The 13,934-nt window shown below is 36.5% G+C and overlaps 1 protein-coding gene across 2 annotated transcripts; it reads right to left on the reverse strand.

The window, feature by feature from the left end:
* Positions 1-790: 790 nt before the first annotated feature.
* Positions 791-3,762, reverse strand: LOC114525770 (forkhead box protein L2-like). 2 transcript variants are annotated; one of them, XM_028547192.1, is made up of 2 exons: positions 3,627-3,762; positions 791-2,169 (listed from the first exon to the last, which is right to left on the reverse strand). In XM_028547192.1, the coding sequence occupies exon 2, from the start codon at positions 2,099-2,101 to the stop codon at positions 1,130-1,132; it is 972 nt and encodes a 323-aa protein (XP_028402993.1). In that variant the 5' UTR covers positions 2,102-2,169; positions 3,627-3,762; the 3' UTR covers positions 791-1,129. The 2 variants fall into 2 exon arrangements, with proteins under 2 accessions (XP_028402993.1, XP_028402992.1); XM_028547191.1 differs by having other exon boundaries at positions 3,622-3,762.
* Positions 3,763-13,934: the final 10,172 nt, after the last annotated feature.

Consider the following 13,934-nt stretch of genomic DNA (forward strand, 5'->3'; position numbering starts at 1 on the left):
GCACGCTAATACGCTGCCTGAGTAAGATTTAATGAACACTGTCAAGTACAGCTAAGTGTCGTCCATTGTATATCAATGGAAAAGGTGTATGTCTTGAGATGAACATGCACATACACATGACGCAATTTTTGCTTGTATTCGGAAAACTTAAGTGGTTAATAATATATAGTGTTTACAAGTCAGCTCAATCAAGGTCATCTACGAAATGCACGAGGACCAGCACAAAAACCCTTTCTCATATGTGGCCAAAATTCAAGCGTTTTACGTCAAGCCAACCACGAGGCAAGTGCTCTCGCGACATCCTCAAAATGTTAATTGCATGCACCTATAACGATATATATATATTATATTGTGTATATAACGTCTAGCCAATAGATAAAGTTATATTTAATGTCTGAAAAAAAGCTAACCGCAAATTCTACAGGAAATTAAGGCTAGTGCTATCATTGTATGGCTATTTCCTGCGAGCGCATGTCTTGATTCTACCTGGATAAGTCTGTAAAGTGTTTTTTTTTATGTTTTAAGGACACAATATGCTGCGCGTTCAAAAAAGCCGAAATTTTCTTCGCTGCACGCGATTTGCATATGATATGAAATTTGAAGGGGCTCTCTTTTTCCAGCAATCCATAAGTTGTAATGCAAAAAGGGTTGAATGGAATCCAGAACCATCTACGATGTTCTATGCATGGGTTAAGCATTGCACTGTAAGATATGAAAAGTTGTGTGCAAAATTATCAAATCGCAGTTTGTACAATAAACTTTATTTAGAAACGCTAACGATGACGTATAGTTACCAACAGAATATCCGAAAGCGTCTTACTTAGAACTAACTATGAAATACAGGTATACATTCTGACATTTCATATCATTAGTTCTCATATATAGGTTGCAACTATATAAATAAATTTAATATACACGTAATATCATAATGCTATTATACATATTAAATTACTTTTTTAAATGTACAATTAACGCGCCATAGTAACGGCAGTTTAAAGCTATTACCCTAATATACTTCCCTTCCGTAATAAATTACTTTCGAATAGAGAGACTCCCGCCACAGTTCATGTCAAATGAAGAAGCAGAGTTTAGAAGTTTTCTTTGAGATGAACAGAATCAGTATTTTACATCAATGAATATTATTATTATTGTTGTTAACGGAGCAACGTAATGGATTCGCGATGCCTGGTGAAGATTGAGGATTGATCGTGGGTCTGTAAGACGAACAATGAATGGCTGAGAGTGGACGAACACTCGGACAACTGGAGCAGCAATCGCTGGAGCACGTGCGAAATGCGTGCACGCGCTGCTGGCTTTGTGTAGTTTGAGGATAGGGGAGAGCGGGGTACGGGTAAGAGGAAGACATGAACGGATACAAGGTGGGCGCCCAGGTTGACCCGGAGTAAAAAGGTGGCAGAGGTAGATCTTCTCTGGGTGTTGGGATTCGATAGTTTCCAAACGCCCGGTAGAATATAGGAACAGAATTTTGGAGGATATTTTTGTTGAATTTACCGCATTTGAACTGTTCGAAGTAGTTGGGATGAATACGCCAAAATCGTCCTTTTCCTTCGGCTGCAATCTCGCCTTTCACAAAACACTCGTGTAAAGATAGATTATGACGCACCGTGTTTCTCCAGCCAGGCCTGTTCGACAAAATGCCGTAGAAATGTTTCTCCATGTAGGTGTAAATCCCCGCAAGCGTAAGCTTCGTCTCAGCCGATCTCAATATAGCTGTCGCAATCATTCCAATGTAAGATAAACTATTATTGTCTCTGCTGTCGCTGGCGTCCTCGTTAGCATCGGCAGGGTCTCGTCCGAGAGGAGGTTTTTCTGCACCCGACAACGCGTTGCCACACTTCTGCGAGAGCACTTTATCGTCGGCGTCGGTACGAAGGCGCTCGTAGGAATCTTGAAACGTCTTTAAGACATCTTGATTGTCCTTGAGGCTAGAGTATGTTGTTGGGTAACGCGGCACTCCATACGGCGAGAAACGTTGCGATGTTTGCCAGCACTTGCGTTTACCAAACGAATCCATTTCGTTTACGCTCTTGTAAGCTGCCTTTGACGTACTGGAATCGTACGTTTGTATAGATGAATACATAGCGATCTCGAGTGGAGATTACTTGACAGCGCTTTTTTGTCCTCTTTCAAAAGCTTCGGGTATATTTGCTATTAAAAAGAGTAAAACCAGTACGTTCAGTCAACAAACCTGCCGTGAAAAAAGCGTTCGACTCGCGGCACGGAACAAAACAAAAATGCCTTCTCATTAATAGGACAGTTTGGTTCCCTATAGAAATTTTGATATCATAAAAATTGATAGAAGCGATGTAGAATGAGGGCAAATGAAACGATAACAACATAATTACATCGAGTTAGTATACATTAAAAATAACAATCGAGTTAGTACCAAGCATTTCACAATCGATAGCGAAGCTTAAGTACAAGCAACGCATAAAGGAATGCTTGTTTTTGTTAGTCATAGAGTGTTAATTTTCGATTTGAGTTTTCAAAGTTTATAATTCGCAAAAGGATAAAACTAACAATCAACACAAGTACGTAAAGTCGAGTGTGATAATTATTCAGATAATGAATAACAAGGTTGGGCAGAGATTGTACAAGAGGAGATAACGGAATGTAAGCTGCTAAGCGATATCGTTCGCATGTCATTGAATATTTTTTATAGCTATCATCGATAGCTATATAGCTTTTACGCTTAGCTTTGGTTAATACAATTATGTTTGGTTAAATTGAAGGAAAGTTTGCTGTTGAAAATGCATTTATTTACCGGAAGACGATCATCGCGTCTTTGAAGGACCGCTCTCTTTGAAAAGAGTCCATTTTCCGGCCACACAACAACCCAAGTATTTTAATATTCGATATATTTCTTTATAGCAATATATAAGTGTCAAAATTCGTTTAAATACTGATCTAGGAGACCATTTCTTAAGCGTTTGTTCAATGATTTTTATGTATATCGAGTTTGGATTTTCACTGGAGGGCATGCAACGCCCAAGTTTGCCTCTCATGCGGGAGTCCCATTTTACAGATTGTCCCTAAAATGCTTAAACAACATTTATTCGACCCAGTCTCGGCAAGGTATTTGTTTATATCAACAACTGGGCATGGAATAGGAGCTCCCATCCACTCGCTGGTAAAGAAAACGGGTGCAATTTAATCGAGCAAATCGAACGGTTTATGCAAAAAGCTTGTACTTAATTCATTCTGCGAAATTATGTCAAACTACGAACGGTATATTTAATGCAATAATTGCAAACTTTAAGTACACCTCAACTATAAGTTCGAGCCGTTTTTGCCACAAGACGGGAATAAACAAATATCTCAAACGAAAAACGAGTGATCCATTGATAGAACATTAGGCCTCATCCTGTGCTATTGAAACGAAGCATACGAAACACAAGTACTTTAGTTTATATACCAGTACATTTGTACTAATGTTTACGTTTCAACCCTTACAAAATGATGCAATTAGAGGGAATAATCAAAGCTCGAATTCAATTAGTCTGAACCTGAGTTGCTATTTCATAGTGTTAAAAGACAGTGGGTACATTCAACTAATAGATATAAATGAAAAAAATAGTTTGTCGTTGTTTGCTAACTAACCTTACTTATAGTTAATTTCTTTGTTGTTCCTTCACGAATTTGTCTTCTTGTCGATTTTCCTGGCGTCTTTCTTTAAATGGCTTCAGGTTTACTTCGAGTGGACGTGCAAACGCGTGTTCCTCCTTCTAATTGTGTGATCAGATACGCTTAACCACGGCCTTTTAACTTCGCGAAGACAATACACTGCATAGCAATATACTTCCAGGTCTTTTAATTATTCAACGTTTTAACTAGCGACAGCGCGCGCAGCGGCGGGGGGTGCAGCGCTCCTCCCGCGCGACACATTTGAAAAACAATAATGTGCAGCCCTTAAGGAAAAATAAAACAAAGATATGGCGCAATGGCTAAGTTGACAATACCAGAAACGTATGACAGACAAATAGCAAGTTGTTTGCTCATAGCGTTCATAGTTAAACAACTATATTAGCATATATATATATGTGTGTGCTAACCAGTGAATTGTTTCAAAAGAATTTGTAATAAAATAGCATTGCATTGGAGTAACTCGACTTTCTTTCTTTTTGTTCATCTGAGATTGATTAATTACATCAACTTTGCAGCTCGACGTGCAATTGGTTAATACAACGGAAATTTAATACGATATAGAACAAAATCATTTCTGATATTTTTATGGCAAACCTCGCATTTAGAGACTATATATATAGGCTAAGTAAAGAATATGATGATTTAGGTTTTATAACCAATTTCTAAACGTATACTAAAATAACGAATGTATAATCTTAAAAAATATATATATTTATCCTGTACGACTAATTTGGAAGGAATTGGTCTTGACATCACACATAATGTAGCCAGGGAGAGTATATAGGTGTATAAAGAATTAAACTCCCTTATGCTACCTGCACAGTACAGGCGGGCTAAACCCGTTAAGGAAGCGACGACAATGCATTCAAAGGGCTTATAATACTATGTTCTATATTAGCTGTTTATAAACCAAATAACAAAGACCGCAAACCACAATGATATTGGACCAAAATCATTAAGAATACAGCTTTCTGCAAAAATATTTCCTCTATATATATGTGTGTGTGCATGATGGTCGTATTCTTGTAAAAATCAACGTAAATTTTCAATATATATGTATATAACTAACTCAGGTTCAACAAATATGTAGTATTATTAAACTGCACTTCATCACCGAATTGGCCATGCAAAAGTTTATATATACATAGTACACTATAGTATAAAAGTTGGCTGTAATATATAATGCGCATGCACGCACGGCCTCACTAATGAAAACTTACTTTAGCAAATTTAACAGAGAAAGTACGGCTCAAACTGCGCATCTTCTATACATGCTTCACCCGATATCCGTTCGTTTCGCACTCCAGTTTGTATGCAAGTGCTGTGCTGCACATGGTTTTCAGATACAAGACGGTAATAGAGTATAATTATTTTCCAATTACGCACGTGTTACATTCTTTAGCTAAAGATATATCATTATATATGCACACATACTGAGGTCAGTCAGTTTATATATCAGCATGAACATGCAGTTAATTAAGGATTTAAAAAGGTACATTTGAACGGCGAGTGTTGAATTGTTTGAAATAAACCCAGTTTATGGCATGGACAGAATCAAATACTGTAAGAGCGTCCTTAAGGATAATTATTATAGGAAATACCGTCAAGACGTCGATGCTCTATACTATGGTCTAAAACTTCTTGCAGTTGCATGATGAGCCAATTTTCTTGGATATTTCATAAAGCTCATGAAACGATTTGCCTATATCCTGTTATTGAAGTTTGTCTGATAAACAATCTTTTTCTTTTTCGCGGTACAAAAGATCATTTAGCCATATGTTTTATTTGTTATTCTGGAAAACAACTCATAAAAAAGACTCTTTGTGTCGAGCGGTAAAATAAGTACTATAATAAATAGGAAGTTTCCCAATAAGTATCAAAATGATCAACTGAAGATAGGTATAGAGCACCTTAACAACTTAATGTCGAGACAACATTGAAATATAGTGTTCCACCTCAGTTTATGCACAAAACAAAACCCAACAAATTAATTTCGCACATGCAATTAACCCCGAATTTATATGAATGAAATTGTGCATGGTGAAGATTGGCTTATAGTTTCTGGCATGAAAAGGACGGTTTGTTTGAAGAAATCAGGCTGATTTTACAAAATTTACGTTTACACATGACCAATCCTATCTCGTTTGGATCTGAATTGTCTGTGAAAACAAGGAAGAATGATTAATCTGATGTCTGGTAATGTGTCCCGATGGCATGAAGCCAGTCACTGATAATGCTACGTTCCGCCTTCCGTATTCAAAATGTTACAAAATTCTTTGTCTTTTTTTGAAACATTGTTAAGGCTATAAGTGAACGTTATATATACTGTCGTGAATATACATGCAAATTACTGAAAGGGAAAGAGCTAGGAAACTATATACACGATATCCTGAAAAGAAAATTAAGATATTTCAAACAGGAATATTCGCGGTACATGAATTGCTGGAGTATTTTGTGACCGATTTTATAGGCATGTTAGAAACAGTATGCTGTCAAACAGGATTCCAAGTTTCACAGTGTAGCTATATGGCATATATACTATATAGGTATAAAGCTTAAACCTCTCATCAATCACGTACTTTCTATGCATTTTACTAAATATAACCCACGCCCTAATTTCCCCAATTATCTACTTCTCTACACACGAGGAATACATCGGCAACGTGGTCATCGTGCACCCGGCATTTAATGTAACATGTAAAAACCATAACTTACACGGAGAATTAAGAAGCTGTTTAATTGTCGAAGCTGCATGGATAACGCGGTCTCTATCGCGGATAGTGTTTTTTAATTGCTTGAAAATTGCCCCGTTGTTCTGTATAAATTTAATTAAATCTTAGTATTCTTAAATTCGGGATCCTCTTTAACAACTGTTGGCTCAAAAGCGGCAACTTTCTGGCATTTACACAATTTTTACAACGGTTAAAAAATTTCATCGATAACGCGATATTCACGCAGTCTGTGTGCAACCGGCCCAGGCACTATTACTACCAAGCTGTATATATATATATATTTATACATGCATTGCTTGATAACCTCTGTACTGAAATCTATAAAAATCGTTGCTTCGACAATGTGTGAAATATATCAAGATGTTTACTTTGCCATGTGCGAAAACAGTTGCATACCCGTTTAACGACAAACATGAACCATATATCTCTATGAAGAATATAAATCCTATCAATGCAAATAACAATTTACTGGTACTAAATACCCTCGTGTCTTCTGATGTGGATGCAAATGTAAGTAGCTATGTCTTATGCTTTCAAAAAGATTATATAGTAAGAACAAATGGGCTAGACGTAGAATGTCTATAGTCTAGTCTAAACAAAGAATAAGTTGAAATCTGTATAATAACACTCTCAGAGATCAATTTCAATTTCGTCGATCCAATATATCCATGATCAACGAAGCAGGTCAATTCTACCAACACGCAAAGTATCAACGACAGCGATCAATCTACATACGGACATGTGAAACCATGCGGTTGCGACGACTATAGTCCTATAATAGTTCAAATCGCTCACGATCTCCTTCAGTTGAGGCCATTTGGTTGTAAAATAAACGACTCATATCATCTGCATATACAAGCCAGCCTTCATTGGCGAGGAAATATATTGTCATTCTTTTCAGTCCGCAACGCGACTTGTAACAACAGGCAAATGATCTGAAACTATACTGCATGGATCGTGCATCTGGTATACGTAAAATTGTGGTATATAAAAATACGAAAAATCAATCTCTTGTTTAGTTACAGAAAAAGTGTTACACCCTAGTGTTTCATCTGTTTCATCAAGAAAGTATTTTGAACTAGACTTTGCTCATTATTGTACCTCCTGCATGCACGCATGGCAATGATTACTTCATCTACGAAAACCGCGATGCTTTACGAGAATTTTTAGGTTTATTGCAAAACCATCTTTGCCAGGATTAATGCATGTAGTGGAAAGTCATGAAGGGCAATGTGTATTTCTCATGTGCTGAATTGAATGCGAATGTGTACCTCAACAAAGACTACCTTAGCATCAAATGTGGTATAACAACTGCCTAAAATAGACAAAACACTTCTCGACGTTTCGACCTGACGGCCTTCGTCAGAAGAGTTAGTAACTAACTCATTAACATTAGTTTCGGCACTTGAAAAGTTCGACGTCTGGAACGGACCTTATCCACGTGGGGGTTCATTTAAGTTTAGGTAAATTATATACGCCGTGTTTATCACAAGCCGCATGATAAAGATGACTTGATAATGATGAATAATATCAGATTCACGACCGCGTGAGTTAGAGTCTGCATTGCATGTGCAGGTTTTGGTCAAAAAATTTCAAAAACGACAAGGAAGGGCAGCAGACGCGCGAAAATGATTAGTAAAACTGTCAACATTATTATAGACAAACAAATTGTTAAAGTACAACAACACATTAACGACGCGACTTGTACTACTCCCAGCATGCCTTCAGGCACCCATCGCGATTGAAAACGGGTACCTTTTAACTCTAACCACATTCACACAAGTAACATTACCGCAACTTTTGCCAAATATTATCAAAGTCTTAAATCGACAGTTAGTCTTGCACGCGATATATTTATATACACATATAACATCAAGTAACCATTCACGAGAACCGGTGACCTTTTACAACGTTTAAACTAGATGTGCAAAGTTGTGAATTTGATTAGATATTTAGCGGATAAGTGTTAATTAATGCAGATAAACTATCAAAGGAGACATATATATATATATTTATTGATATGCATATTATTATCAGTAAACACTTTGAATTGTGGTGATAACGAACAGTAGGGATGTGTTTTGAACCACAGTTTTTTTGACAGCTTTTTTTTATTTGTATTAGTTACAATTTACCAATTTATTAAAAGAAGCATTCATATATAACCACAAATGTATATAATCTATTGGTTTATGAAACAATGCAAAGTAATTATTGTGTTTTTGTTAAGTTAAGATATAATTAAATATATAAACAGAAAATTAGATAGAATGAAATTGTGAAAAGTTTTAGCTTATTACTTAAACCCGATTAAATCTCATGCACTATATATGACCTCGAATGAACCCCAGTATAACCTTGATTAAACCTTATAGTGCGACCTTGATTAAAGCTTAATAATGTTATTCTTTAAACCCTTATAGAAATCATCCTTGTAATGATCCAATCCTCGTAAAAGCGGCACCTGAATGTCTGCGTGGTATATGCATGCATGATTATATAGGGTTGTATCAACTCTATATTTTGAGTCCATGTGGTTATCTCACAAAAGAAGTCACGCTATAAATATAATTGCATCAGATAGAGTTAACTGATCCAATGTTTACTGCGTCAAAAAATTTGCAATAAAAACCTTGAAGACTATATATCCAAAAATTTTAAACAAAGAATTATGACGATCCCTTAAAAGGAAAAGTTAATTGCTATAATTTAAGTTGTAAATAGTGAAAAAAACAGGATCATTCACTATATTGTTGGCTTCGTCCACATATATAAGTGTGCAGCGTGGGTAAACAGATCTAAATCAATTATATTCATATATATATAAAAGGCCACACTTGGCAAGAACATGATGCACGTGGAATAAGGACGTTTAACTACCATAAGCACTTAAATTAATTTTTTTAAGTGCTTGCGACTCATCATGGTATTTATCTATACCTGTCACTGCATCGACGTAAACGATTCCAGCCACCAGACAGGCGACATGCAATTATTGGCGAGGATCGCATAATTTACACGCATGCTTGGAATGATAAGTTTCTAATTCATATAGAAACCTAAACTGAGACGATTTCCAAAAGCCCGCAAAAATTTTTTGACGCGCAATTTTTGGTTGATCATTCCACTACTGCATGTAGTATATGACGACATACTCGGTCGACACATTGTTCACACAATAATTTGATTTCTCACCGGCTCTAAAGTCAGTGCATGTATACATATAAGAGCGTATATATAGCTATATATACATATATGCATGCTGCTGTTGTAATAAAGCAAGTTTAGACTTTCGCTGAGAATGGACAAAGAAAGTCAATCATTGCAACAAACATGCATGGCCAGAAAACAATACTTTCGAACTCAAATATTGTCCATTGTTTTCCTCAGTGTGAGACGTGGACGACTGGATGCTACATGCGGGTATATATAATATAAAAAGCCTGCATGGTTTCCATTTTGTTGTAATTGTCCAGAACAAGTGAGAAATAGTATACAAGGATGTAAATTTTGTCTCTATTTCTGTATTTAGATCCAATATTGTTGGCTGCACATCAGCCACCTTGACATGTTCACAACACTTACAAGTAAATGGAGACCAGAGGCATAAAATACACACATTGCAAATATAAACAAATCTTTCCTACCTCGATATCTGATCTATCTTTAACTCCTCCAAGCACAATTTCTCAGTTGGTATAAGAATAAAATGCCCTCATCTGAAGATACAAGAGAAAATGTTTTTTATATAGGGGATGTTTTTATATATAGGGGGTGTACAGTTTGCTATCATATTTTTAAACCCTCGTTTCGGGTGTTCTCTTACCAAACACAGGGGTAGCTGTGAGAGTGTTTGGAGACCCATGCACGGAAAACACACAATAACAGATTATATGTTTGCACTTAACGGATACGTTAAACATGTTTGGCTAATTGAAAAACAGTTTTTTTTGTTTTATATGCGTTTAGAATCTATCTAGTTTTAAGAGGATTACATCTATAATGAGTCTTTGAGCCATTCTGCAGACTACATATTTTGTTATATAGCTACGTTGTATTAGTATAAAAAGTAGCAGCTACTTCTATAGACGGGGGAGTCGAGTGTAAATTATTCCAAGTATTTTGGATAAATATTTAGATAGGCTGATAGAAAATCTGAACTAAACTAAAAATATGACTATATATGGGATATTTTTTTCGCTTTTTTGACTTTCATAGTAGAAGATAAACGTTCTGGATACTTATTAAGTCAAGGATGGTTGCAAAATATAGTTTTCGAAGTTATACTCTTGTGTGTGTGTTTTTTTTTTCTTAAAAGCATGAAGATCATTTATACATCATGAATATGTCTTTAAACAAGTAACAAGCGTCTCTGATGGCCACACGCAAGGTCAGTCATTATTTCCAATGCTTCAATGAGAAGGACAAAGTTGAAACAAACCCGCTGTTTGGTTAGCGAGAAACTTTAGCTCAAACACGGAGATTCGGTTTAAAAGATAGAAGAACGCGGAGGAGCACCGTGAGCGACTGTGGAGTGTGAATCTCTCGAGCGTTGACGCCATCATATTTAGCGAAGAAAGGCTGTTATTCTGGTAAGAATTACGGAGCGGTGTTTAATATACTGCAGTACTACAACCAACAAACTCCCTAACATCTTGAAATCAGAAACAACTTTGTTTTATTTTCTTATACAAGAGACTATTTGTCAAATCATCCACAAGAATGAAAAGTGTTAAGGTTGATAACGAACTTCGTTTCAGTCTCGCGTGGGCGTATTTAAAGACCTGTTTCCGTGTCAATTTTCCTTTGACTCAAGCATTCTTATTTTTCAACAAGTTAGCGCTAACGACATATAGGCGTTTACATGCAAAAAACTCTTGCAAATTGTCCCATATTCATCATTGTAAGTAATCCATGCTTGATATGCAGAACACTTCCACAAGTAGAATGAGAAAAATTATCAAACTATCCTGAAATTTTACAACGTGACATCGTATCGATCGTCGCTAACGTAAATATGCATTTTGATTTTAAAGGAATCCAGAATCCCTTTACAGCTGAGCAACAGAGATTGTCGACAGAATATAAGATGTGATGTTACAGTATGCATATGTGGTGAGTAGCAAATTTCCTGTCTGGTGAGAGTTTTTGATTAAATCATCGCTTCATTCTGATGACAAGGGATAATAATTGAGATACTAAAAAATTTCATTTTAGCCGTCTAACGTGATGTAGCATAAAATTCAGTAATTATTCTTTTGAAAGATTCGCACCTTTTGTCAGTCCTGGAGACGTTTTCCTGTGAGAAAAAGGTGTCAGTTCCATTTGTTTGCTCTTATTTAAATATGTTTAACTCTTCTATTAAGAATTCCCTGAGAAATTAAAACCGAAACCGGAACACCTTTGAATGATCATGTTATTGGTTTTCCAGTTTCACAAAGGCTTCATTCATATAGAATTTTTAGATCACCACCTGAAAATAAAGTGGTTTATGTCCACCGGTTCCACAGCACTTTGTGTTAATAGTGTATAATAATGAACGCACCATACTTGGAATACTTTATCCAGTAGTTCAGTGAAGATTAACCATGTATGCATTTTTTCAACACTTGGTAAAGTACTTCTTCTTATTTACAGTATCACTAGACGGACAGATCCATTTTTATTGGAGTATCGTGATGATAACTAGGAGACTATGATACTAGGGGTCCAAATGACACTCTGTAAATCTTGAACACTCTGATGCAACGTTTCTATCGACTATCTTGCAGGAAACATCAGGAATGGTGGTGAGAGCAGTGATCTGCCACCTCATACACAGAGATATCAGTGATTGCAGTGATATGACAAGCAGGTTTAAAACAAGAGGTAAGCTTTCGAAAATATGTCAGATCATAAAATTCTGTTAACAACCACTTCATCTGTCGATGTCTGCCACAGATCTAGAGCCACTCGTAAAACGCCAAACTCCACAGATTCCCTGGTATAATTTCAATTTTGTTGCAACATTATATTGATGCGAAGAGTCCAATTACTTTGTGACGGGCAATTCATATTCGACGTCATTCCACCAGATTCGACCTCATCTCACCAGATTCGGGCAATGTGAATATCATTAAAACAAATCTCGCATACCAAAATAAGGTTACAAAATCAAGAAAACGTTTAAATTGTGAACATTTCATAAAAGGCCAAGCAAAAGAAATTCCGTGACGATCTCGTGGAAAATTGAAAGAATTTGAATACAACCATATAACATAAATGAAACACAAGAAAGAAACACAAAGCTCCCCTGAAGTGCCAAATAACAGAAACTATTCTAATTACAGGCTGAACATCAAAGCAAGCAGGTCCATTGAACTAACAGCGTGGGGTAAGAAAGGTAAGAGAATTAGACGAGATTTGAACAATATAGTTCTTCTACGTTCAAGCAGGTTGATGTTTGTTTCATAAATGCAATCCAATTTCTGCTTGCGCGTGCAATAAACCGCATGTAGCTATAAGAGAACATGGTCATTCTGAAAAGTGCATTTGGGAAACGTCCTTATCTTTTTGAAGGAAACAAGTTTGGGAAGTTTACATAGAGGTGGAGAAGTTTATTCAAAACATCAATCAGGAAAAAAACATGTATTTTCCGTTCCAAAGAAGCGAGATAAGTCAAGCATCAGACGATGATGGGGTTCCAATATCCCCCAATTTTCCCCGGTCTACCGCGAGCACAGATGAATGCAATGAATCGGTAATTGAGGGTAAATGTCCAAAGCGAGCGAAAATCGACAGTGATAATCTCAAATTGGTACCAGCTAAATTTCAAGACCACCCAACGTGTGAGAGCAAGAAGAGTCCATTGCCTTATATAGGAATGATTGCAGAAGCTATAAATTCAAGTCCAGATAAAAAGATGGTATTATCGGAAATTTACACGTACATGGAGCAGCATTTCTTTCAGTATCTTTCCGGGAAACCAAGATGGCGTAATACGGTCAGACATAATTTATCATTCCACAAGTGCTTTGTCAAATGCGAGTGTTCGAGGCGAGGAAACCGTAGTCACTTTTGGAGCATCCATCCGGAGTATATTGAACAATTCAAACGCGGTAATTTCACTAAGACGTTAAGTCCACCGCGAGAACAAATCAACGCGAGTCCTTATGGGCTAGAACAACAAATATTTCGTAGAAATCCGAGCGAGAATTTTCACCGCTTTTTCCCAAATTCTCCATACGAGAATTATCTTCATTATGAAGGTGCCCCACCTACAAGCCCTAACACCTTTTTTCAAGTGATTTCTCCGTCGGGAAATAGTTCTTTACATCCACATCACGATCTAAGGTCTTTTCCATTGGTGCAAAGCAGCACGCCAAGAGGTATTAGTATAGTGATAGTAGAATTGGACATAAACTTTTGCATAGCCTTAGATTATATCTGTAATTCACCCTTATCTGTTGCCGTGCCATCACATCACTTTTTGTATATTGAGTCTCAGTATACATTGCACTGGATTTTTGATGAACCCTCCGGTATCTGATTCCACTT

The sequence above is a fragment of the Dendronephthya gigantea genome, unplaced genomic scaffold, assembly GCF_004324835.1.
Source record: "Dendronephthya gigantea isolate DGI-Jeju-01 unplaced genomic scaffold, DenGig_1.0 000035F, whole genome shotgun sequence".
Lineage (NCBI taxonomy): Eukaryota > Metazoa > Cnidaria > Anthozoa > Malacalcyonacea > Nephtheidae > Dendronephthya > Dendronephthya gigantea.